General features: G+C 39.3%; 1 protein-coding gene across 1 annotated transcript in view; it reads right to left on the reverse strand.

Annotated features, from left to right (window-relative positions):
• reep3b (receptor accessory protein 3b) overlaps positions 1 to 26,001 on the reverse strand; it is a 63,723-nt gene extending 37,722 nt beyond the window's left edge. The window contains exon 1 of the mRNA XM_028568201.1: positions 25,586 to 26,001. Within this exon, the coding sequence (XP_028424002.1) occupies positions 25,586 to 25,617 (32 nt within the window). The 5' untranslated portion in view covers positions 25,618 to 26,001. The remainder of the gene's footprint in view (positions 1 to 25,585) is intronic.
• Between the last annotated feature and the right edge of the window lie 1,907 nt (positions 26,002 to 27,908).

The following is a 27,908-nucleotide window of genomic DNA, read 5'->3' on the forward strand; positions in this document are numbered from 1 at the left end:
GACATGTCATGTATTTACTTACTCAAAACTGGCATTTCTTCTATTTATTCCATTAACAATTTCTCAATTGGTTTTCCACGTTGGGGTAGTTACTCAAAATAAGGTAACAGTATACACATTACTAGTTACTTGACAAAAAAGTAACGCCTTACTTTACTACATTACTCACTGCTGAAAGTAACTAGTTACATTACTTTTGGATTACTCTGTAACATTACCTGAGATTACCATAACTTACTTGCCAAATAACAATATCAAATTAAACCTCATGTAAGCCCAGATCAACGCAAACCCGTATTATAATGAGGATGCAAGGTCTCTCTTTTATGCTCTTTAATACCACAGAGCTGACAACAAAGTTGTGAACATCAGCACAACATTTGTCAAGAAGTACTGCCGGCCGTCCGCTCTTCAATTTGCACAACTCAGTGGGGAACCTTCAGGGCCTTCTACGCCTTCAGAGAAGGCCTAAAAAAAAAAAAAAAAAAAATTTAATAATAATAATAATAATAATAATAATAATAATAAAGTATTCAATAAAAAAAATATGATTTTTATTTTTTAATTTCTATCTCATTTAATTTAATACAATACATTTAATAAATTTTCTCTCATCTATGTTCTAAAGTTAAGCTTACTGTCAAGTTCATGTCCTGAAAACATGTTATCCAATCAGAATCGTCTGTCTCTATTAAGGCCCGTTTAGCTGTCTCATTCATTGGTTAGGACTTCACGAATCCCGGGGAAGGCCAAGCTATGTGTTTTGGTGTGGAGAGTGACGGGCAAATCGACCAATCACACTTTGATTTCAAGTGGGCGGGGAAAAAACAAAAGATCGTAGGCCTTCATGAAGTCCGAATCTCTGCAGAGTGGCGAGAGCAGTTGAGACACAGAGTTAAATGGCGGAAGACGAGAGTGACGTTGTGGCTATCTTGATAGCATCGCCTTTTTCAAGGCGGCCTTTCACAGAAAAACTTGAAATAATAAAAAACGGAAGACCAACTCCAGCACTGGAATTAAAAGAAAAGGTTAAGAAAGTGGAAAGGCATTTCAACACCAAAAATTATCAGCGATATCCATGGATGACGGGCTGTAAGAAAACAAACCGGCTGTACTGCTGGAGTTGTTTACTTTTTACAGCTGACAAGTCATCCACCTGGGTAAGCGGCGGATTTGTCGGCCTAACAAATCTGACAAAGTCAGCCCACCGACATCAAGATTCTGCGGCACACCTGCAAGCTACGGTCAGTTTGAAAACTTTTGGGGACACAAGAGTTGATCTTCAGCTAGATGAGCAGCGCCGTAATCATACTACGGCCCACAACAACAACAACAAGGTCAGGCAGAACAGAGAGATCCTCAAACGTCTCATCGAAGAGCTGGCATTTCAAGGACATGATGAAAGTAAAGATTCGGAAAACAAGGGGAACTACAAACTAACAAGGGGAGTTACTGGAGTTTTTGGCGGGGTATGACAGCCCTCTGCGCTGTCATCTGGATTCGGCCACTGTTTTCATCGGCACCTCCAGCAAAATTCATAATGATCTGATTCAATCGGTGGCAGATGTAATGACCGAAGCAATGAGGGAGGAGGTGAGGAACACGCCTTTTGTCTCCGTTATGGTAGACGAGACAACTGACATAAGTAACACCGCTCAGATGTCATATGTCCTGCGTTACACCACTGACGGTGGTGTGAAGGAGCGCTTTTTCCAGTTTGGTGATGTCAGTGGTGATAAGCGCGCAGAAGCCATAGCTGGTCAAGTTTTGGAGTTTCTGGAGGACTGTGCCTGCACCAATAAGGTAATTGCCCAGTGTTACGATGGGGCTGCAGTCATGGCTTCTGGACTGAATGGGGTCCAAGCTAAAATAAAGCAAAAAATACCATAAGCTCTCTTCGTTCACTGTTATGCACACTCTCTGAACCTCGTCATGTCTCAAAGTGCTGCTAAAATCAAAGAGTGCAACATTTTTTTCTCCCACCTTAGTGGCCTCGCAGCCTTTTTCTCAAAGTCAGCCAAACGCACGAAACTCCTGGATGAAATATGCCAGCAAAGACTGCCCAGAGTGACTCCAACACGGTGGAACTTTTCATCACGTTTGGTTTGCACGGTGTATGAGTGGAGAGAAGAACTCTTGGAGCTCTTTGAATTCATTGTTGACAACCACAATGATTTTGATGATGATGCTGTACACAGCGCTGATGGATACATTGCACTGCTGACAGGCTTCGAGTTCTGCTTTGTCCTCGCCACATTCAACTCCGTGTTCGCATACTCCGACGTGCTCTTTGGGATCTTGCAGAATAAGGAGTATGACATGCAGTTCTGTTTGTCCAGCATCGAGGACTTCTGCAGCACCACAGAGAGAGAAATTAGAAATTTGACTCCATCTATGAGGACACTGTGCGCGAAGTCGGGGTTCCCAGCGGGCGCAGGGCACGGAGAGTTGGAGATGTACCAGCAGCTACACAGTGAAATCCTGGACAACATTCTCACTCAGCTGAGGAACAGGTTCAAGGATCAAGAAAAACTCATGTTCCTTGCCCTTCTGGACCCCAAGAAGTTTGCCTCATACAGAGAAAACTTCCCCAACTCTGAGTTTCAGAGCCTCGCGGAAAACTACGGGCTGCATTTTGACCTCTCCAGGCTCAAAACTGAACTGACGGTCATGTACAACATGGCAAACTTTGAGGCAAGGAGCCCATCAGACCTGCTGCACTTTCTGACTCGTAATGAGCTGACTGAGAGCATGCCGCAGCTGTATTACCTCACCTGCCTGGTGCTGACCATCCCCGTGTCCACCTCCTCCGTGGAGCGCTCTTTCTCGGCTCTGAAGCGCATCAAGACGCACGCCAGGAACAGTACTGGACAGGATCGCCTGGGAGCTTTGGCACTGATGTCCATAGAGAAAGAACTTCTTTTGGAGCTCAAATCAAAGGACAAACTTTATGACGCCGCCATCGCCCACTTCACAAAGAAAGACCGACGAATAGACTTCGTTTTTGTGTAAAGTAGGCCTATGTTATAAACCACCTTGATTATTATTTCAAGGGATTAAGATTACTGGCCAAGTGGACATTCAGGAATTTGTATTCATTGCGGAGGTTGTCCCAGCGCAAACTGCCTTTAATTCAATATGTAATCAATCAATTAATCAATATATCAAACATATCAGAAGTGTGTGGTTGGATTGTTGTTTTTAAAGGGTTTTTATTCCCCACACCCCATTCACTTGTCTGTCCCTTTCCCTGTGGAGAATTAAGGAGGTAGAACCTATAAATTAAAAGTGTGACTTTAATGTATTGCGCCATGCGTAATTGCAAAAGGAGAGGCATTTGCACTTCATTGCAACTTTAAAACATAGTCTTTTACCAGCTTTGTGTAACATTTGGCGTATTGTGATTTTGAAATTGTATTGTAGATTGATGATGCTCATGAATTTATTTGTCAATGTGTGAATGATTTGTAATGCGCCTTGATTTCATAGTGCTGTTCATGGTGATGAAATGAGCCTCGGTGTCTGTGTCGGCAGCGTCACGGGGTGACATTCTGGGTGACCTAATTTTATATTTCCAGATTTTGGCTTTAGAGCATGTTTATTTAATTTCAAAAATCTGGGGGAGAAGGTGTAAATCTCACGCCAGGCCTTACCCATATCCGCAGCAGGTCTCCAAGGTGAACAGCCTCTGGCATGTTAGATCAAGGTAGTTTAAATGGTCTCCAATTTTCTGAAGTTAATGTTGAGAATGTTTCTTTTTGCGGAGAGTGTTATTGAAGTTATGGTTTATTTGTTTACATCCTTGTCATTGTTAATTAAATGATTGCACTTGTTTAACCCTTTCAATTAATTGTACTGTTGCTTTTTTCCGCAATGATTTTTTTCTCGGCGTTGATGGCCGAGGTGAAGGCCCAGCTGTAGTGCCACTGGCACAACTAATTTGAAGTAATGGGCATAGATACTGTAGATACTTTATTCATCCCAAGGGAAATTTTAGATACCTCCACCCCTTAAAAAACGTCTTAAGTGGTAGCTATGACGTTTGTGTTTCGTGTACTCGGACGAACGTTATGGTGGTACGCAAACATGCACAAAAACGGACTTTTGATTTGTTTTTCTCTCCTCCCGTTATTCAGATAGCTGAAGAACCAGTAACGCAAGTAACGCGGTAATTATTTGATAAGTAACTGTAATGTGATGACTGAGTTATCAACAGTAATGCGTTACAGACAAATGAAATCTGATTACAGTAACCCCCAACACTGGTGATGATACAGTATATATTGGTATTAGAGATCAGCCAAAACTTTGGCCTTTGAATTGCCTGGGCCGAAATCTGTGTAAATGTCAATAACTCTTGTTTGTATATAAGTCATTAGGGTCCATTTTAGTTGTATTATTGATTATACTGAATAGGAAAACTGGCACTTTAATTATGAAATACAGAACTTTATTTATGGTTGTATTTCATGTGCTTATTATTCAGTACCCCAGTGTGCTGTGTGTCCAATTGTCTTGCATGTATGCCTTGCTACAAATTGCCCCTCGAGGACAATATCAATGAATGTGAAGTTTAATTTGAAATGTCGGCCAATAAGTAACAAATTGTTTAAATTGTTTATTGTATCAGCCTCAAAATTCCATTGGTCAAGCTATAATCTAGCCTGGGAAAACCCTGACGAACTTCCAGCAAATTTGAGATTTGCTCTGCAAGTCAGTCTGGCGAAGAGCCCATTCAAGCCCATTTCCAATTTTTCCAAATCGAGGCACCAATCACAACCATTGTGGCAGTTTTTACACCAATAACAACCGCTGAGGCGGCCCAAACTGAGTTAATTCTGTGGTGTGTTTTTTTCTTTCAGACTTGACAAAGTTCCTCTACAGCCACAGAAGATATTATACAACTGTTCTCACAGGATGAGTAGTACTGACCACGAGGAAGGCAAACTTGATGTGAAAAATCATCCAAGTGCCCCTTAAAAGCCAGTGATATCAATTTGTTTTTGATTAATTCTGAACAACTTTAATACCTGACAAATTGATGTTCCTCATCATGCTGATCCTGTAAAATCCAACATTGCAGAGCAGTGCTGCTCATTGATTTACAACACTGCCTGCAGGGTGTAATACAACCAGAGACATGAAGGGAAAGATACCGCATATAAATAGTACAGCAACATCTCTGACAGCATACACCTGAAAGCTGTAGTGAAGAGATACACTGTCAAAGTGTACTGCACTTGGGTACAGTTTTGATATAGATAAGTAAGTGTCCCTTGATTACCTCAGTCTCCCTGTAACTGTTCTCAACACTGACAGAAAAACTGATGCACAGGCATAAAATCTAAAATTACACCTCCCAACTGGTAATACCAATGTCATTCTGAACTGGATCAAGAAGGGGAAAAAGAGACAGAGGAAAATAAATAAAGGGAGAAATTAAAGGAGGCATGATACTTACTTAGGGCAGTCACGCTGGCAACCTAAACTGGCAGACTTGAGCTGCTGAATTTAAACTGACCCAGTATTTAAACTGGCATTGGGAGGAGAGAGGTGGGAGGAACCCTGGTTGCTACTGCCAAGGCCCCCCCCCGGCTAAATTTCCGGCGCCACCGGAGCAATCCCGGAAGTGGAACGTCAAGGATATAGACAAGTTAATTTCCAGTTATTCTATAGATAAAAAAAAAACATTCCCATCTGTTGGTTTGATAGCTTGTCACTGAAAGACAGAAACAGCTTGAACAGCAATGTTACGTTCTGTTCAAAAGAGACTTCACCCTGTCAACAAATCAGAAAGTAACCATTGAGCATTCTAAGTCTGTCTAAATACACCATAGTGGGTCAAATTCTACTGCCATCAGTACACCATTACACATTACCAGCTTATAAAAATAATCATTATTCCAAGTCCTTCATTTCCTCTGATACCAATGCTTTATAGTTGTATTAAAGCTTCAGCGGCATCAATCTACTGTATGTGTTTTCCACAGTATGGGTTAGTCTGTGTTATCATGAACTGCCATGCAAATTCCCTTATCAGGATAAATAAAGTTGTTATCAACTGAACTAAACTGATTTCTGCCTTCTCCAGTAGCATGTTGTCAGAGTTGTTTTTGCTCCATTAACTCAGTTTCTAATAATACTTAGGCAGTCCAGTAAGTAATAGGCATTTAGAATAGAATTTAAGGTTTAAAGATAAATAATAAATATTTTTGAACCAGGGCGTCCAGATGGCTCAGTGGGTGGAGCGCACGCCCATGTATAGAGGTTTATTCCTCGATGCAGGGGCCCAGGGTTCGAGTCCGGCCTGCGGCACTTTCCTGCATGTCTTCCCCCTCTCTCTCCCTTTTCATGTCTAGACTGTCCTGTCGATTAAGGGTGGAAATGCCCAAGAAAAAATAATAATATTTGGAACCATATGCGCAAGAATATGCATGAGTGAAAGGAAGAAGTGTCTAAAGCTATCAGTTACTGTAGTGGTCCTGTTGTCCCACATTGTTCCATCCTATTGCCGGAATTTAAATTTTAACTCCACACCCCCAGATTCTTCAGATTTGTAGTCTGCAGCCCCAACCGACGCTGACTCATGTGACGTCACTTGGACCTCACACAGCTCCCTCTGGAGACACAAAAGGATTTATCCTACTTTTTTTTCATATATGCAATAGTACTCCCCAACACCTAAATACCACACAAAATCGCTGGAGTTCCCCTAAATGATCGAAGAAATCACACCAATGAAATGTCACCATCAACTCTTGTTGAAAATGAATGACTGCTGGCCACTTTTGCTGCTCATAAATCTTTTGCTGTGATTGCACAGTTGATGTAACTGTGCTGACAAATCGCCATCTGCTCTTTTTCAGACAATTTCTTCGATCTACTTCCTCAATCTCTGGCTCCCATTATCTCAAACGCTGTAGTCATCTCTCTACCATTCTTCTTTATTTGTCTCTCCCACATGCATACCCATCTATGCGGTCAGTAAATCCTGCTACTGTATCTCCAAACTGTCACCTTTACAAGGACTAATGCCATGATCAGACTACACAATATCATCCCAATAATGGCCCGACCATCAGACATAAGGCATGTAGTGTGTCAAAGGTGGGTCAATGGACTTCTTGAGTAAAAAAAAGATACAAAATCTGTACTACCGCGGCTGTCTGCGTCACATTCTCGTATAGGCTTGGGCTGATTCTCCTGAAACTCACCGCCGGTGACGTCCGACTGAGCTGGTTTTATTATACTTAGACCCAGCCGGTCGTCCATAAAGTTAGTGGGCGTGTTGATGAAGTTTCTATCATGCGGGTGTCGCTACCGGAAGTAAACAAAACAACGAGAGTAAAGAAGAAGATGCCACAAATAAGGCATTGAAAATGTCTAACTGGCGAGAAGAGGAGATTCGTGAACTGAAATCGTTGGACAAATTCAAGGAGCGGCAAGATACTCGGTTGTTTACGACCAAATTACGAACCGGATACGTGAAATTTGATTTTTGTGCAATTTTGACAGTACCTTGGCACCTTACTGATCCCCTTTGTACAACACCATACAAGTCATGAAAGGCAGCAGCGTATTTATAGAGGTTTACTCCTTGACGCAGCGGCTGCGGGTTTGACTCCACCCTGCAGCCCTTTACTGCATGACATTCCCCCTCACTCTCTCTCCCCTTTCATATCTTCAGCTGTCCTATAAAAAAAGGCCTAAAATGGCCAAAAAATTATCTTTAAATAAAATGTTTTAAAATGTATACATTATACATAGAAATTTATACATAGAAATAAAATGGATTCAAATGTAATCCATTAAAGTTTAATATTTCATATTTACAAATCTACATATTCAATATTTATATGTTTTGGTGTGACATTAGGAATTGCTACTCATTCACTTTTTGTATTCATTTTCTATGGAAAACTACATGACATCTCACCAATCAATCTTATTAAATGCATTAAATTAAAACTCCTGATTTTATATTATTCTTGTTATAATTTCAAAATGTAATAACCCAACATGCATTCTATTGCCTTTTCTGTGAGTATGTATCAGAACCTGTTCTACACTTCAGTGGTCTAATTAGTTTGTTAGATCACAAGTACAAGTAGTTTGTATTAGTGTGTGTTTGCATCTGGTTGTGTACTGTTAATGTGATGTGGATTTGACACTTATATGGGATGTGTGTGAGATAGTCAGCCACTGTTTTCATATGTATTGCTTATTATCCAATTTGCAAATGATGTGTGACATGTCATCACAGTTGTCTCTATGTAGAAAGGTTGTTTACACCCTCACCTTAACCCGAGGATGACCATTTATGGTCATACTTTGTCAAGTCCATGCAGAATTAAAGAAGAACCAGGAACAAGAACCAGGAACAAGATAGTCTCTGCAACAAGGCATTTTATGATACTGAATTTGGTACCCGGCCCTAAATCTGACACAAAAATACCATGTAGTCTGATTGCAGCATAATAATAATAGTCCTGTTTTAGCACCACCATATGGTTTGGATTTGATCTTCCAAGGTTTTAGAAATCTGAAGGGGTTTTGACATGCAGAGTACCTGGTAAGGATGCATTTATACCCTGATCTCCACTCATCTGATTGCCCTGGCTGTTGCCACAACACAGACATGGTTACACAGGAGGGATGAATGAATCAGCTACTTTATAGGAGAATAGGATCCTTCAACTTTAGTTAAATGATGACAATGTGGAGAATTTCCCAATAACAGCAACCTACAAGCATACACAGACACACTGTATATAGTCTTTTATACAGACAGACTGTCCAGAGTCCCTTCTGCAGCAGGCGAGCAGCCAACAACCACAGCAGTTTATTTTCCTGCTGTTGCTATAGAAACAGGAAGGCTGCCAGAGCTTGCATGCTCTCTCTTCATGTCTCACGTGAACTCACTGTGCTTTATTTGCGTGACTGTAGAGAACAATAGTGCTGAACCATTGGACCAAATAAATCAAAGTTGAATGAATCCCTTTCCTCTCTTACGTTGGTATGTGGGTGTGTTTGTATGCATGTTTGTAGTGGAGAAACAAGGACAGCAGCCTGGGTGTCAAGTGTCTATATGGTTTAGTTTGTGATAGTTCTGCACATACAGGTCTTTCCTCACCAACGCCGGATTTGAAGGCCTTGTGTTTGGCTAGAGAAAATCTTATTCATGCTAATGAAAGGCGATTGCTGATGCTGTGATAATAGCAGGTATTTGTGTCTCAGTTGCTCCTAATTTGCTTTGACTGCAGCATGAGTCTGGTCACAGAGCTCCAGAACACACATGGCTGGCCTGGGCCCATGGTGTGAAGGAAATAAAGACAGTAATAACCAACAACTATAACACCACTAAGCTCACGTCACCAATCAATTCTGCAGTCTACGACTTGGCTGTTTTGATTCAAATTATGTGAGCTTTTTTTGCTGCAAAAAACCTAGCAACATCACTGCATTAGACCTACTAATGCAGGTACACGTGCTGCATCTCCAACGCGTCGCAGGGTTTTCCCTACCATTATATCACTTAAGCACAGGCACTAAGCTGTAGCCGAATGGCCACGTTTTGCTGTCATTTAATTTCAGCATGTACAGACACGAGATACTTATCAAATTTGAAGCAGTCTATGTAATATATGTGTATTGATTTTATTTGTAAGGGACCGTGTCACCATTTGATGACTGTACCAGAGTTAGGTTATAGTTGATTTTAAATTTTTGTAATTTGTTGTTCAAACTAAAGTTATTTGTCAGAATGTTTCTAATAAAGAGTGCATGTTTGTTGGTTTATGTATGCAAATTCCTTGACAATAAACGCTTTTCTGATTTCTGACATTTGTGTCATTTATTTTTCCTTAATGAAAATATGCCGAACCGTGACCCCAAAACTGAGGTATACACTGCACTAGAGGTGTTGAAATTAATCAATTAACCCTCTTGCCCTCCTCGGTCATTTTTGTACATTTTTCTAAAGTTTTTTTTTTCATTTTGTGATCATTTTTGCTGTGTTACTGCTTATTAGGGCTGAACGATTAATTGCATTTGCGATAATATCGCGATATGTTAAAACGCGATTTCCTAATCGCAAAGGCTGCGATTTGGTCTCGATTTGATGACTCGCGAGAGCAAATCAGTCTGCACTACGCAGAGAAAGCATCAACTTAGCACGCTAACGCTACACTGTACCTTGAGCTGATCTCTGTCATTCAAACAATTCTGACTTGAAGTTTAAATCTTTTACAGCCAGTTTAATAAAATGAAGGGTTTTGCTCGGGCTCCAGTCCATACATGCAGTTAATGGATACAGGCACGCAGAACTGAAGGCTCGGTTGGCAACAAGCTAGCTCTGATTAGCGGTTAGCTCCGGTTAGCGGTTAGCTCCGTTATAAAGATATGGGTGGAGGAGCTGCCACTGAGAGGGGTAACAATCAGACTGATAAATGACGTTCGGGGAGCTTTCACAGCAGCGTGGCCGCGGGGTTTCAACGGTTTTATTAGTACAGTTAATCCCACAGCAAGACCACCAGCAGCTAACGTAACGATAGCCTCTCTGAGCTAGTGCAGTGTTGACGGTGTCGGCACACGGCACGCAACTTCACGAGGGGGAGGGGCTGGAGGCAGCTCCTCTCTGTGCACTGTAAAACAATGTATGTATGTATGTATGTATGTATGTATGTATGTATGTATGTATGTATGTATGTATGTATGTAAGATAGATAGATAGATAGATATGTGTGTGTATGTATATATGTATATATGTATGTGTATGTATATATGTATGTGTATGTATATATGTACAGTATGTGTATATATATATATGTGTGTGTATATATATATATATATATATATATATATATATATATATATATATATATATATATATATATATATATATATATATATATATGTGTGTGTGTGTGTATATATATATATAATATGTATGTATGTGTTTTTACTTATTTAACTGTCTAGTGTGTAATTGTGTGTTGTTCATACTATACAATGATTTATTGTTTGTCTTTGTTGAATAATACAGAAGACAAAGAGCTTAAAATAATAATTGAATATCGAATCGCAATCGCAATATTTGGTGAAAAAAATCGCAATTACATTATTTTCAAAAATCGTTCAGCCCTACTGCTTATGGCATGAAATATTGTAGGAACCTTTCTTTTCAGCCAAATTTTTTAAATCCAGTGGTTTTTTTACATGTCTTTTATACTTAAATGATTCATTTTGTACCCTTTGGACACCTTCGTGGCAAAAATGTAAAAAAAAAAAAAGAAAGTTATTAAATCATCATATATCAATATTTTTTTCTGCTTTTTTTTTTTCATAAATCACTTAAACAACTTCTAACCTAATCAAAACCAACAAACATTCAATCATTTTCAGGATTTTAACCCTTTAAATGCCAGTTTATGTATTTGAAGTATGTCATTATTTATAAAAAAAAACAAACACAAAAAATGATTTTTTTTCCCATATAATGAATAATATGTAAATGGGGCTTTGGTGGTGATTAGAGGCTTGGATATGTCAAAGATAAGCAACAAAACTGATTTGACTGCATTAGTATTTTTTATGTAGTTCCAGATACTCCCTTTGGACACCTTCGAGGCAAAAATGGCCCCATTCACTTCCATTATAACCACATGTTTTGATCTCACTGCCTTTACAGTATAAAACCATGCATTCTGTAATGTCAGCATTTCATTTGGAAGAAAACTAGTCATATTTGACATTTTTACAGTATTTCACCAGATTCAACCATTTTGCCCTTGTAGGCCGATGCATGAAATTATAGTTATATTATGGAGCTCTGTGTGTGTGTGTGTGTGTGTGTGTGTGTGTGTGTGTGTGTGTGTGTGTGTGTGTGTGTGTGTGTGTGTGTGTGTGTGTGTGTGTGTGTGCATGTATGCATGTCTGTGTGTGAGAGAGAGTTTGTGTAAATCTGGGTGAAAAAAGGGCATCTTTTGTTTGTGTCTTTGAAGACGTGCTTGAATAAAAACATTGTCTTCTGCATTTGTTGTAAAGAAAACCAACTATTAGTGTGTTCATGCACCTGGCTCTAGAGAAGAAGAAAGACCTGGAGCAAAGAGAAGGAGCCTTTATCTTCCAGCCAACTGCAGGACTCATCTGAAGATGACACAAGTTTCTGGAGTCTGACAAAATGGTCACTGGTGTCCTCCAATTCTGAGAGGTCCTCTAATCCTTCCTCTGAAAGTGGAGAGGACACTGAAGATCCTGTCCATCCTAACCTTGAATGGACAGTGAAGAATTGGCAAGTCTGGTCTCCATCTAATACTGAGCAATATTCAAGTACCGACCGGCATGATGCCAGAGCCCACGAGATATGCCATATCAAGAATCCATGATGTGGCATCCTCTTTCGACCTTTTCTTCACTCCTGACATGATCCAGCTGATTCATGAAATGACAAACCTACACGGGAGGTGTTCAATCTCAGGATGGAGTGATGTGGATGCTCAAGAGAGTCGAACATACATGGGACTTCACACTTGTCTGGTGTGTACCGGTCCAAAGGGGAATCCACCTGGAGCCTGTGGGATGTCCATAGTGGGAGACCAGTCTTCAGGGCCACCATGTCCCACAAACCATTTGGAATGATAAGCGCCAGTTTACAGCACATGCAGGAGACAATGTTTTTATTCAAGCACGTCTTCAAAGACACATGAAATGCATCCTTCAAAAGATGCCTTTTTTCAGCCCTAAAATGATCATTGCTTGCTTACAGGTTTACGCAAACTCTCTCACACTCACACACATAATATAACTGGCAAAAATACAATGACTTCATGCATCTGCCTACAAGGGCAAAATGGTTGAATCTGGTGAAATACTGTAAAAATGTCAAATATGACTAGTTTTCATCCAAATGAAATGCTGACATTACAGAATGCATGGTTTTATACTGTAAAGGCAGTGAGATCAAAACATGTGGTTATAATGGAAGTCAATGGGGCCATTTTTGCCTCAAAGGTGTCCAAAGCAGGCACGGCGTTATGGGTGGGCCTGAAGGGCCTAGGCCCACCCACTTTTTAACAGGCCCACCCAAAACATTTCCTCAAAAAACATTAATTAATTAAATATATTATAATTTGGTGAAGAATTATTAAAAATGGGCAAATAATCTCATAATTTGTGTTAAAATTGTCTAAATGTTTAGTTTTCAAAAACAATTTATAAAAACGGGTCATGTCTATTTTTATGTTTCTGCGCAAGTTCAGCAGACAGTGAGGTTCGGATCGGATGTAGCTTGTAGGTATGTTAGGCTAGCTCCTGTCTTGTTTTACATGACAGATGACATCAATGAACAAGTTCTGTGGCCGAGTATTGATTGAAACTGTCGGGCAGTGTTTGTGATTTGTATATTGTTGAAAACTTAAAACAATTGTGAAATATTCGGCCTAATGTTATACGAGCAGAACTAAACTATGTTTTGGGGAAATATTAGATTCCTGACCAATTTTACAGTCTATAGGCCTTAGGAGAGATGCGCTATAGCACAGCCAAGTATGGTGCGTAATGGAGATTCCAAAGCGCTCTTCTTTTGGGCAGAACCAAGGAGAGCGATCGCGGATAGGTCCGTCCTTTGCACCAAAACTTTTTACAATGCAACAACATATAAATAGCATCAAGCTATTACAATCTTTATTATGTAAGCACATATAATATATATAACAGTATATTAGCCAGTCATTTGTATTAGGTTAAACAGGGATTTGTTAACGTTTTTAATTTAAGGCCCACCCACAATTGGTCTGGCCCATCCAAAACTGGAATCCTGGCGCCGTGCCTGGTCCAAAAGGGAGTATCTGGAACTACATACAAAATATTAATGCAATCAAATCAGTTTTGTTGCTTATCTTTGACATATCCAAGCCTCTAATCACCACCAAAGCCCCATTCCCCTATGATTTATTTTATGGAAAATAATTCACGTTTTGTTGGGTTTTTCATAAATAATTGTTACTTCAAAGATTTAAAACTGGCATTTAAAGGGTTAAAATCCAGAAAATGATTAAATGTTTGGTAGTTTTGAGCAATTTAGAAGTTGTTTAAGTGATTTATGAAAAAAAGCAGAAAAATATTGATATATGATGATTTAATATCAGTTTTTTGGACATGTACATTTTTGCTTCGAAGGTGTCCAAAGGGAGTATCTGGCACTATGTAAAAAATACTAATGCAATCAAATTAATTTTGTTGCTTATCTTTGACATATCCAAGCCTCTAATCCCCACCAAAGCCCCATCTACATATTATTCATTATATGGGAAAAAAAAAATCATTTTTTGTGTTTTTTTGTAATAAAAAATGAAATACTTCAATTACATAAACTGGCATTTAAAGGCTAAAATCCTGAAAATGATTGAATGTTTGGTAGTTTTGATTTGGTTACAAGTTGTTTAAGTGATTTAAATAACAGTAACAGTTTTTGTGTGCGTGGACATTTTTGCCACGAAGGTGTCGAGAGTAAGTTTTTTAAGGAGGACATGAGGGATAATCCCACCATAATTGATTATAACGCAATGACGTTGCTCGTTAATTTTCCGACCGCGGCATAAACATTCAAATGAAAAATAACATTCTCAGTAGCCTAGCTAACCAGTTACACACGCACACACACACAGACGGAGACAGGTAGACACACAAAACGCAAAACGGTTGAGTGGAGACACGGGAGAGTGGAGAGGATCGCAAATCGAGAAGAGGAAAGAAAACACTAAGAAACACCGAGAGACACTAGTTAGCTTGGAAACGTGTGGAAAGTGGAATAACGAAGCTGAAGAAGTGTAGCTACACTACGGCACTCTTCCTGTCTAACAGTAGTGGTTTAGAACAAACGTTGTGCTAGTGTGCCTGGCTATAGTTGGAGCTAACGGACTAGCTAGCTCAAGTTGGAGCTAACGGCGGAGAGTTGCTGGCTCGGAGGACGCTGATTTTGGACCGGAGAGGACGACAGCGTGTTTCCCTGCTGAGGAGGACTTTGCTGTAGCTGGTGACTGGTTTTGGTTTTCGTGTTTGAGTTGTGTTTCTTGGACAAACCACGTCCACATTAGGGATGGGCGTATCGATCCTGTGGTATCGATATATCGATATACTCACGCTACTCATTTGGCATTGATTTCCTTACAAAAATATCGATATAAACTAAAAAATAATAATTGGGGGTGTATGCATCACTTTCAGCTGTTTTAGATTATTTACTTAAATTACTATGTGCCATGACACCCCTGTACCTGGCGGCGTATTGAGCTGGCCCATGTCACGTGACAGGAGACGAGCAAATGAGCGTCAACCTGCGACCCAATGCGTGCGACACAGCCAAGTTCATTTTCTCAGGGAACAACTGTCCTTCTTTTGCAGGTTTATAGGATAAGGAAATCCTAATTTATTCTGATCTTTATGACCTCTTGTTTTTGCTTCAGTGAACTGTTACATGTTTACTTCTACAAAGAGGTTAGAAACACAACTGTTATGATGTATTAGTTTTTTTTTTTTTCCTTTCAGCTTTTTCTACCAAGATTGGTATTTTTTCTTTTTTTGAGAAATAAGAAAAGTGAAAATGTGTATGTTTTTGTTCATATTTAATTTATTTCATTCATATTTATTTATTTAAATTTTATTATGTATTGACCATAATACATTTTGTATAAATGGTCCATATTTGTCTTGTGATTTGTCTTAAATGTAATAATATTTTTACTAACAAAAATTGCCAATAAGAAATTAATGGTATCGGTATCGATGAAAACGCAAGAAAAAGTATCGGTATCGTATTGAATCCTAAAAGTGTGGTATCGCCCATCCCTAGTCCACATGAACCCGCAACTTTTTTCTTTTTTCCCCTCTCGGCGTGTGTGTGTGTGTGTGTGTGTGTGTGTGTGTGTGTGTGTGTGTGTGTGTGTGTGTGTGTGTGTGTGTGTGTGTGTGTGTGTAGGTGTGTATTAACACAGTGGTTTAACAGGGTTTGAGTTACATTGAAATGCTTTAAGGAGGAATCATTTTGTGTAGCTGGAGTATTTTAAGTGGAAACTGATAGAGAAACTGGTAAAGGGGTAGCTAGTGTGTACTATTTTAAGAAATATTGCAGTTAGCATATTTGAAGGGTGTGATTTGTGTTATGCTTTTTTTTTTGTTATTCAATCTAACGGCTAAATGTTATTTATACATTTAAGTTATTGTTCAATAAAAAGTACCTTTTTTGTTAAAGAGTTGTCTGGGGTCAGATATTCCAATACAGCACAATAGATTTGCTGGCTGAAAGTAGGGTGGTATATGACTAATCCAAAATAGGTAAACCTTCGTGGTAGCTACCTTAATGAAATTAACCCAAACACTTGATCATTCGAGTCTGAAGTTACGTATTGCAGCTTGGGCATTGCACTTGACAATGCAAGTTTGTCAAGTCAAATATTCTATATGGCTTTAATAGAAAAATGTATTTTGAAGCATCGTGATGCATCGAGATATTGAATCACTGATCTGATAATCGTAATCGAATCGGGAGATTCACACCTCTACACTGCACCGTGAATTATGTGTACCGTTACACCCCTACTAGCCATGCACCGCATCACCTCGCAGCAGCAGTTTCTTAGAAATACAACGGTATCATTTATTAAGCAAAAAATACCCTTGTCCTATTTGCTAATACCTAGCGGATTTATCTGGTGCCACTAGCCTTGACTTTCAATGACTGACATTTCTTCATGTTTTTAAAGATCTTAAATGTCCATTTACATCTTTGAGAGTAACTGTGGCCCAGCAAAGACATAAACCGAGTGTCTCTTCAACTACAACGACTTCTTGAAACAATTTCATGAAAAGCAGGGCCCCTTTTCATACCCAAACCATCATCTCTCCATTTCCCTTTTCTCCCTCCTCCTTCCCCTTCCCATTTATTATAACAGCTCCCCCCCTTGCCCCCCCTCCTCTCTGCATGCAGCTGAGAAAATAGCCCCGATGCTTTTAGATAGACCTTGACTCTGGGCTCCAGGTCAATTTCCCTGGTTTCCTGACACCGTACACCACCCACTACCAGATGGAGGGAGGGGGAGGACAGGACGACAAGAGTGAGAGAGAGCGCAAAAAGAAAAGAAAAAGAGAGAAAAGAGAGAACAAGAGCAATAAAAACAGGAGACATACCAAGAGGGAGAAAAGGAGGGAGAAACAGAGAGAGGAAAAAAAAACTCTGAGATCTTCAAGATTTGAGCTCGCACCATCTGGTTTGAGCTTCAGGAATAAGAATTTGATTACATGACTTTCCCCCTAAAAAACACAGAGGGAGGATTGTTGAGAGAGAGAACTGCTGCTACAGCAAATGGGACTGGTTACAGTCCAGAGCCCTGTACTACGAAGCAAGATCAACATGTTCTGGATTTATTTCTGTTACCCTGCTTCAACAAACCTAACAACCGCGGTCCGACATAAGCTGTGACACGACGGTGGTTATCAACTTGTTCCAACAACCCAGGGTTTCCCAAGTCTACCAGAGCCACAGATTTTACACAAGAAGAGCAAACGATAATCCTACAGAAATATGAAGAACACATGGCCTGCTAGCCATACAGGCAATACAGTCGCTGCTTCCTAACCCAGGAAGGAAAGCTGTAAATGCATAAATTACAACACTTATCAATATCACTGCCCCATCAGTCAGGCACAAGATCTGACCATAATTACACTTGTGCATTCCATAAACTTTCGTTGCTGTAGCCTATTCTTTCAGTTGCAACCCTGGCAGGGGTAAGCAATCGTGGGAGCAAATAAAAAATAAATATCAAAACATAATTCAAACAGATATTCACATTGGCAACATACGGCTCAAGAAGCAAGTAATTCCCTCCGGTGAAAATGTATATATCTTTTATAAAAGGAGTAAATACATCTGTTGTAATAATAATAATAATAATAATACAAGTAAAAATATTATAATTATGATATAAATGCAGATACTAAACTTCTGTGCCGTTCCCTCAGAGGGTACATTGAAACAGTATATAAAAAAAGAATACAAATAACTAAAATAATAAATCAGAAAAGAAATGATAATCTATACAATTCTCTATTTATTGTTCCTTGTATTGTGGCAAGAGAAGACATATTTAGCTGCTAGCCATGCCGTGTTTTTATCTTCCCCTAATAAAAAAGGAAGCTTTTTGTCCTCAGTATAGGTAGTGAAGCCTGGTATATGTTTTTCGAATTTTTGGAAATATTTGGTTCTTAAGCCTTCATATTTGGGACATGTACATAAGAAATTCTGTTTCGATATCCTGGTGGCAGTGTGTACAGACTCGTTCCTCTCTTGGTCTCCACACTTTTAAATGTCGACCTCTTTCAATTTCAAGCTCATGGTCGCTGACTCTGTATTTTGTTAAAAATCGTATTTCTTTTGGATTTTTTGTTTTGAGATATTCAGCCAATTTGATATCTCTGTTCAGGGATTGATAACAGAGGAGTTTGTGTTGTATTTTATTTTCATTTTGCCATTGCCATTGTTCTGTTTCTCTCTCTCTCCAACATAACCTGCTCCCGAGGTTAGGTGTTCAGCATAAGTTACAACAGCGATTGAACCCGGTAACAAGTGACCCACCGTCGTGATACACAAATCCCTGGGTTGAACCTGAAGTTACCTCGGTAACCCCAAATCTTGCTTCGTAGTACAGGCCTCAGGTCTGTACATATCCAGAGAACTTCCTCATGGAGAAAAATAAATGACAATAGACTGAATCTTCCCACATTAAACAACAACTTAATGCATCGCCTCGTACACAAGTTCAAACTTTAGCTTAGCTCTGCATAGTTTTTCCAAGCAGAAAAATACCAGATAGCCTACAATACATTTTTAATAACACCAAAAGGGCAACTGACTTGCATAAGGCAAACAATCTACTTAAAAATTCTGGTTTATTAACACTTAACACAATTTTAAACTGTTTATATATGTATAATATGTTTGAATATGTATTGTATATCATTAAAGCCTGCCCTGTCAAAGACTAATTTGTGTCACAATATTTTCTTATCTTATCTTACTTATCTGTAACGGTTATGATAACATTGTACTCACCAACTTAACAGCTGAGATCTGAGAACAGCGACGTTGCTATTTAAGTCCAACAGGTCAAAGCCATCAGACCAACAGTATATCCAGTTTATCTAAACCACTTCATTTGGAAGTTAAACTGATAATTGATACTTGCTAGTAATCCCCAATTGCACAGAAAAACGTTTTTAGTACAGTAGGTCAAAGTTGAAACAGTAAAGCCTGGGACAAACAAGACTAGCTGAAACTATACACACCCCACCTAAAGATCGTCTCCAACTTGCGCAGATTTTTTAGTCTTTGACAGTCAGGAAGGAACATAGCCCTCACAACTGAGTGAATACATATGCAATAGGGTTGGGCGATGTCCCCTAAATTGGCAGTTAACGACTGGTAGGGGCAGTAAATTACATCTTAACCTACTTTTACTTAACTACGGTGCCGTAAAGTCTAGACTCAATCAGATGTCGGTGATCTGCATAACGACGCAGATCACCGTCTAGCCCTAACCCCCTAACCCTCAACAGAGCGACAGTAATAACCTAATATACCATCATTACTGAGTTTAAACTACATTCTCGGTTATATTAGCACTGAATAACGCATTCAATAAACAGAAACATAACTCTGCACATGAACAGATGCGCAATATTAGCTTACACATTAAATAGCACCCTCGTGAATTAGCCTACTGTTGCTAACATACATTCATAAATCCTACATACCATCGTCATCAGACTTACTTATTGATGCACGCACACAGTAGTATCCACAAAGTTAGTCCAATGAGGGGATAAAGGAAAGTGTGATAATGTTCCACGTTAACGCCTTTTATCTCTCGCTCTCTCGTCCCAGCCGAGGCGCAGAGCATGGTTACCGCATGCTGATACATTACTAGTCCAGGTACAGCGAGCTGCTATACTGACAGGGAGAGAGAGAGAAACTATATCACTAAAAATAGGTTGCACGTAGCTAGTTGCTAGTTTAAGACCCACGCAGTTGTCAATTTCCCGTCCACTAGGATGAGTATGTGTCTGACAGGGTGGGGGGCGTGGCATTACAATGGTGGCTCTCCATCGTGATGGTTGACCGGCATCACGATGGTGGCTCTCCATTGTGATGCCGGTCAACCACCATGATGGACGATGATATCGTCCATCGCCACAACCCTAATATACAACACACTTAACCACTGGCTGTCAGTATTAACCACTGGAGTTCTGGTGGCAGACAATTACGCATATCAAAACCTCCCATCTAAAGATGTGAATACATAGCAGATGTTTCCTCTGAAAGCCCCTGTTCAATTGGTTTACAGGGGCTTAAAGAAGTTTTAATGAGCAATAAGCAAAGATCAAGCTTGTGAAAAAAAAAAAAGACTTCCTTGGGTAAAACTTATGAAAGAGTTCAAGTAAAAAGTATTTAATCAGGGCTGTATGAATGTAGTTTGATTAGATTTGAATGACAGTGGGCTTAGAAAACAACACCACAGCTCTAACTCAAACCAAAACTTTGGCAGAAAAATTCGGGATTATATACAGTAGACGCCCATCAGTCTGAGAAAACAACAGATTGACAACAGGGCTCAACATTAAGGTTTGTCCGCTTGTCCGGGACAAGTGGATTTTTTTTGCAGGGCAAGTGGAAGAGAAATTTACTTGTCCCACTGGACAAGTTAAAACTCAAACAAACTAAAATGCCATTTTAGTTCACGTCATGTGCCACTCATCGTCTATGTTACCGATTTGAAACAATAATTTATTTCCCCCGCAAGCCCGGTCAGCGGACCGCTAACGTTAGACCCAGCCCACTGTTCAGCTCGTTCTCTGTAAGCAATGCAGCATGAAAGCACGGTGAACATGCCGGTGTTAGTTAGCTAACGTTAGCTTGCTATCTAACTCCGCCTTAACGTTACCTTCTCGTTGCATCGTTGACAGAAAAGGAGAGACCCGGTGCTAATACGGCACCGGTGCCTTAACGACCGTTATCTACCGGACCGAATTTCAACGCGGTGCCACTGAAATGCCTGCGCTTCTCTCGGATGCTCCGAAAACGGACGTTAGAGGCAACCTAAACATCGCCGCATGTTACGCTAGTTAACACTACACTCAACAGCAAGTAACGTCAGCCTATCGTTAGCTAGCAGCTGGAGTAAACAGTTAAAATGCTGAAAGCTAAACGGTGTAAAAGTGTGTCTGTATTTCACTGGAGAGGAACATGTGACAGTGTGCCGCTGCTGTCGCATTGACACATGTGCTGTTGTCGGAAAAACACAGATATTGCGTTCACTTGAAATTCGCCCCGCCAGAGTCGTGCTGCATTCAAAGTTGTTGTAAAATACCCTTTTTCCTATCCAGTGGTTGTTTTTGTCGTTTAACAGGAACTTACTGGTGAAATAAGTTATTTTTATAAGTTATTGTTGTTACATTTTTAATAAATCATTTAATTTTTCCTTAGCAATAAACAAGCCGTTCTATAATGTCGTTTTTTTTGCTCCTTTATAAAAGAAAAATAATAAGAAAAAATATGCAGATTAAATATCAGGTAATAATCAACTGTAAAGTAGCTACACCTTTTTAAAATGATCCTTTCGGTAAATCAGCCTCGGCCGGGTAGAAATTTGTGAAATTGTATAAAAAAAGTTAACACCAACATTTAGTGGCAAATTCCATTGTTATGTCTACAAAATTATTTTAGATATAGTAGAAGTTCAAGTCACCACTACCTCTGGTCAAAATAATGATTTAGTATCTCAGAATATAAACTAAGAATCTCAAAGTAATGAGAAAATGTCAAATATTGACTTAGAATCTCAATATATTGGCTTAGTATCTCAATATATTAATTTATCTCAAAATATTGACTTAGTATCTCAATATTGACTTAATATCTCACTATATTGTTCAGTATCTCAATATATTGATTTATCTCAAAATATTGACTTAGTATCTCAATATATTGACTTAATATCTCACTATATTGATTTAACTCAAAATATTGACTTAGTATCTCAATATATTGACTTAGTAACTCAGAATATTGACAAAGAATCTCAAACCAATAAGAACATTTATATTGACTTACAATCTCAATATATTGACTCAATATATCAAAGTATCGACTTAGTATCTCAATATATTGACTAAGTAACTTAGAATATTGACTAGGAATCTGAAAGTAATGACAAACTTTAAAATATTGAATTAGAATCTCAATATATTAACTTCTGCACACCGGCGTGCAACATATTACTTTGTATTATGGAGTCTGGAGATTTTTTCCTTTTTTCTTGGTGAAGGGGAAATCTATTGTTGGGGCACGTTTGTTTCTACTGTTTCAACAGAATTGTATTAATGTTGATAGTGTTTGGATGCTTTCAATGGTTTGTTCAAATTCTGTATTAGCAAAACACAATTTTTTTTATAAAATGATGAATCTTTACCCGGACAAGTGACTTTTATGCATGGACAAGTGAAACGTAAATGTACTTGTCCAAAGGACAAGTGCCTCAAAAAGTTAATGTCAAGCCCTGGACAATGTGTTTTATGAAGACCGGTGCTCTTTTCATCTCCTCTGCATTTTATCAATTGCAGCCATAGACAACAAGGAAGTAGGCTACTCTAGTATCGATTTATGACCGTTATAGGACGAACGGAGAACATTTCTCTTTGTTTAATATCATTAAAAGTAAAGTCAGGTATTGCTGTCCGCTTCCCGACTCATTTAAAAAAAGGACAGAGAAAGAGAGCGATGTGCGCGAGACTGCGCCTCAGTGAACTACACACTACATACGTGTGTCTCGGCCAAGAGAGGGGGAGGGTGAGAGAGAGAGAGAGAGAGAGAGAAGCGTACTCTCTAATGTTCTAACGCCAGGTTTTACAGGCAGCTTTTTTTCTACCGCTATCGCTCTGCAAAAGTAAACTCAGAGTCAACTTCTATGCTAATTTTGAGGTCAAAGTCAGACTCACGCTGGCTGCTGCTCTGCACTTGTGTACTGATATCGCGAGACACTTTCTTACCCCGACGAGAAATCTCGTCACATCTCGTGGGACGAGATCTCGTCACATCTCTAATAAGTTATCATATTGTTTGGCTATGTACGAGGGCTGCACTATATGAGGAAAATGTGCGATACACGATGTTGAATATCGCGATAACGGTATCACTCGTGATACATAAACAGATCTTAAAATGTGCTCGTTCTGCTGCTTTCAGTATTCTTCTACAATACAACAAATTGCTTGTTGAATTTAAAACAAATAAAAGTAAAATCATTTTCAACATTCTTTTATGGACAAATTGAACATTATATTGAATATAAAAGCACCACTAAAGTGCAGTTTTCTTCTGATATTTTTTTTTTAAACAATATATTGTGCAGCCATCCGTACTACAGTATATACACATATTATGTTATATCATATTAATAGGGATAGACATTGTGAAAGCACACCATGCATCCTACTGATCCTGAAAGGCTTGTTCTTCACTCTGCTGCCTGGAGGTACAAGCAGGCTGCAGCAGGCAGATTGTACACAACGTTCAAACTGGAGAATAGAACCAGTGCCGTTTAAAAAGTCTAAACATTTCCACTCATGAGCACACAGGTCTTTTCCAATTACTCAAGTATCATAAACACCTGCGCAATTTGGTGTAATCTTATACCATAGCCTGACAACAAATACACACTTCCAATAATACCATGGAGTGGATCATTCTGAGCTCCACGGGATCCTGCATCAAATCGCACTACACTGAAGAAGCTCATGATCGTCTTTGCCTCCTGTGCTTTTTTTATTTGTGCTGCTACATTTCTCAAAATAAGAACACTGCTGTGCTATGTGATAATTATCACCATAGAGGTCCACAACTTAGGGAAGAATATCAGTGTTTTTCATGGCTGTTAGTCCTGGGCACACAACTCAAGTGTCTTTGTCAACACTAAAAAAGGAGGACGTATCAAACAGAAAGAGGTGGACACACAAATATCCCAGAACCATTCCATGCAGGCTTGCCGCCTAAAAATAGTTGGTCATGGAGTGCTGGGTTAAAAATCAGCAGTTGAAAAAAATGTTTTTAACTGTTGCATGACTAGGCAATTTAAATGGAACACAACCACAGAATTATCTCATAATCAGTATGTAACCAAATTTGCTTGGTTGTTACATCAGCTATTTTTTTTTGGCAAACAATTTGACACCAAATGTGATCTTTTTAATTTTGGCCCTAATAAAACTGCAAAACATTTGTAGAGAGGATAACAATGTAATGCCCTCAAATTAAAGCTGAATGTAAGCTCTTGAAACTTATAGTCAAGGTTACTCTTCAAACATAATGTTCTAAGCAAAGAGGCCCACTAATAACTAATACAAATATGTCACTGGCCAAATACTGGACTGTATATTGGAAACCAGTGATGGGTTGAATCCATTGTTAATGGACTGTGGTACATTCTGTTGTTCAATTGTGCAAAATGCAGCATTTCGAGGTAGGAGAGTAGACAAAGTTATGGACAGGTTATGACAAGAGGGGCCCACAGGCATGAAAGGCTAACATGCTAATTTCCTTGTGTTTTAAAGTTGCATAGAGCAAGAAGGAGAGGCTTTTGGGTTGGGTTTTTTCCCCCATCCACACCCTTTTGTCATTTCCACCACATTCCTATCCTCCAAAATACCAAGTTATGCAACTACTGTTCCTGGATGTACAGGCAGAGAAAGACAAAGGGAGAATGGGCGATAGAAAGAGAATGAGAAAAAAGTAATGCTGTTGGGTCAAAACTCAAAAAGTGGTATTTTTACTTAAAATTAAACACATCTCCAGTGTTATATGAATCTCATTATATTAATCTCTGCCTTCTGCTTTATTCACAAGGGATTCCAGTGATGTGACAATTAATAACTCCAGTAACCAAACAAATCCATGCAAAGCCAACTAATCCGTATAATGGGGTTAAATTCGCCTTTCTTCCTGTGTGCCAACTATGTTATGGTTGCCATGTCAAATTGGGAATGGCCGGCTAATAATACCTTTAAAGATGACAGCTGTACCTGACACTCCTTCACAGATTAACTTGAAATGTTCCACCTCACCGATACATAAGAAAGGTACATATTGTTACGGCTGACTCAACAGCAGTGCGCATGGTCATGATTCATAAACAAGACGGTAGCATTAACGTTAGCTTTATTGTCTCAATAGCACTAGGCTAGCAGACGTTAGTACAACTATTTATTTTACAAAATAAACAATTGTGTGCGTTAGTGGCGTCTGGTAACTGTTTGCTAACCCAAATGATGTCGTTTCTTGTTGATAAAGTTTCTGTACTGAAACACTAAGGTGAGGTCATAACTTAGCCCAAGGACGGTAACGTTAATAAGTTAGCCGAGCTAGCTAGCTCGCTCGGCTAACAAGTTCAATCCCATCAGTTGCCCCTATTTTTTCTCCATGAGCTATAAGGACAATTTTATTTCACTTTCAGTACTCAATTGTCTTGGTACTTACACGACGCTTCTCGAAATCATCCAGGAGACCATGTTCTCTGTCTTTGTTGTTTAGGGCTGTGTCAAGTGGTAGAAGACAGCCAGATGATAACGTTAACGGCTAGCCGTACCGCTGTAACGTTAAACTTCTTCAGCCAAAACTTCAATGAGCGAATTCAGGACCAGATTGGTATCTCGCTGTACCCGTCTACCAGCATGTCCGAAAAGAAAAAAAACGTCCGATCTCACTGTTCTGTTTGTGTAGCCATAGCTAAGCGATGGAATATATATCCAATATGATTCCTGTTGTTTTGTGGCAATCTCTCATCTCTCAGGTTTCCTCCTTTACTCCCCAGTTCCTGGCAACTCAACTGTGCTCAGACAGCCACTGACGTCAACAGGAAAAGGACAACCTCCCGAACCTACCATTGGCCAGTTCAGTCTGTTTACAACAACCACTAACTATCATTGGTTGCATACATTTGCACATGTGACTTGAGTGTTTGACAGAAGCGATGGGATTTCAAACTCAGCGAACTATGCTCTGATTGGTGGGTCTATAAATCGTTGCGAATTTTAACCAACGGGTGAGAGAACCAAGTGGTTTTCCATGCGTTGTTGTTGGAGACCGTTGTTATTATACATCCAGGGACGCATTTTCCTTGTTATGTTCCAGTGCAGCACTCAGTATAGACAGGTTCAGTCTTAATAACAGCACTGCTTGCTCTGCACATTATTAAAAACGTATATGTAACGTTATTTTATTGCACATTACATAAAGAACATTTCAATAAACCCTTATAGGATCGACCAAAGGAAGTGCGACCGCCTGTAAGCATAGACTGTATAAAATAGCCCGTAAGGGGCGCAATGTGAATTCAAACAAGCGCGCCCTTCAACGACGGAAAAATATATCGTGTCAGGTCATGCCAGTCTGTAAGTCATAATGATCCATGGGAGTCTGTGTACAAAATTAGACCTATTTAATGGTAATGGACCAAAAAAAAAAGAGTTAATGTTTTTGCTATGCAGAAAAGCACTTTCTAATTTTAATTCAATTTTTTTATGTTTGAGAACCAAGAGGAACAACATATCACAGATGTAAAATGTGCACACAAGTGAGTCCTTCCTTCCTGTTTGAATTTTGAAGAGCAAGGTTCTTCAAGAGACCAAATAAATGTGAATCAGTTCAATAAAAACACAGGTTCATGAATGTTCTCAGCCCAAAACCAAAGTCCTAAAAGTGTTTCCATGTGCATTGTGCATTAAGGGCATATTAAAGCATATTAACCTATAACTATTTATGATATTTTAACACAGACATACGTACTAGATCTGAGATCCATATTTATTCTCTAAACTCACCGTATTGTTGACATTTATAGATTGCTCTATTAAAAAAAAAATGACTTAAATTTTATTTAAGTCATTATACTTAATAAATTAACTTTTTTGATTACCAGCCAACATGGCTAGTAGATTTTTAAAGTTACCAGCCAATCAGATTTTCCACTAGCCACATTTGTTTTTTTCCAAACTAACTTTACTTTCATTTCTGCTCGTCTGGTTTGTTTTGCTTCGACCCGTTTGTCTTCTCCATTTCAGCATAGCTCGTAATCGCTCGGTTGTCTGACACGTCACGACATAGTGTTCATGGGAAATGTAGGATTAGTACCACAAGCAGTATTGCCAGATAAAGATTACATTTTCAAGGCAAAGACACACAAAACCTCCCAACTTTCTTGGCGGAAAACAGACCAATCTGGAAACACTGACTTGTCGCATCGATTCTGCAGCCGGCCGATTTAAACAGACGCTTTGCTTCATTCATCCCCAGCCAGATTGGCTAGTAACTTTAAATGTTACCCGCCAAAGATCAGTTTTGGCGGGTTGGCGGGTGTCAATGTAAAGCCCTGAGTACAAGGACAAAATTCAATCACTTCATCCTAAGTATTAGGAGCAGTGGACAGTTATACATACAGCATCTGGGAGCCTGGGATTGAACCGCTGATCTTGTGGTTGAAAGTGGGGTTTTACATTAGGGAAACTTCACTGAAGCAACAGCAAAATACTACAAGAGAAGATGGTTGAGAAAGAAATTATTTTATTTATTCTCATGTTGTACTTGAGGTAAGTGGCTTTGGAAAAGACAACCAACTGGATACCTGAAATGCAAATGCAGTGGATTGCCCTTCTCTTGCTCATTACATAAACCCCACCAGTCTTTAGGTCGTAATCATATTCATTACAGTTTTCCATACACAGCACTTGGCAGACACACTCCCCATCTGTGAGCTTCAGCATGCCTGTCTCTTTGTGTGTGCATGCCTATCTGTATGTGTAGA

The sequence above is a fragment of the Perca flavescens genome, chromosome 21, assembly GCF_004354835.1.
Source record: "Perca flavescens isolate YP-PL-M2 chromosome 21, PFLA_1.0, whole genome shotgun sequence".
NCBI lineage: Eukaryota > Metazoa > Chordata > Actinopteri > Perciformes > Percidae > Perca > Perca flavescens.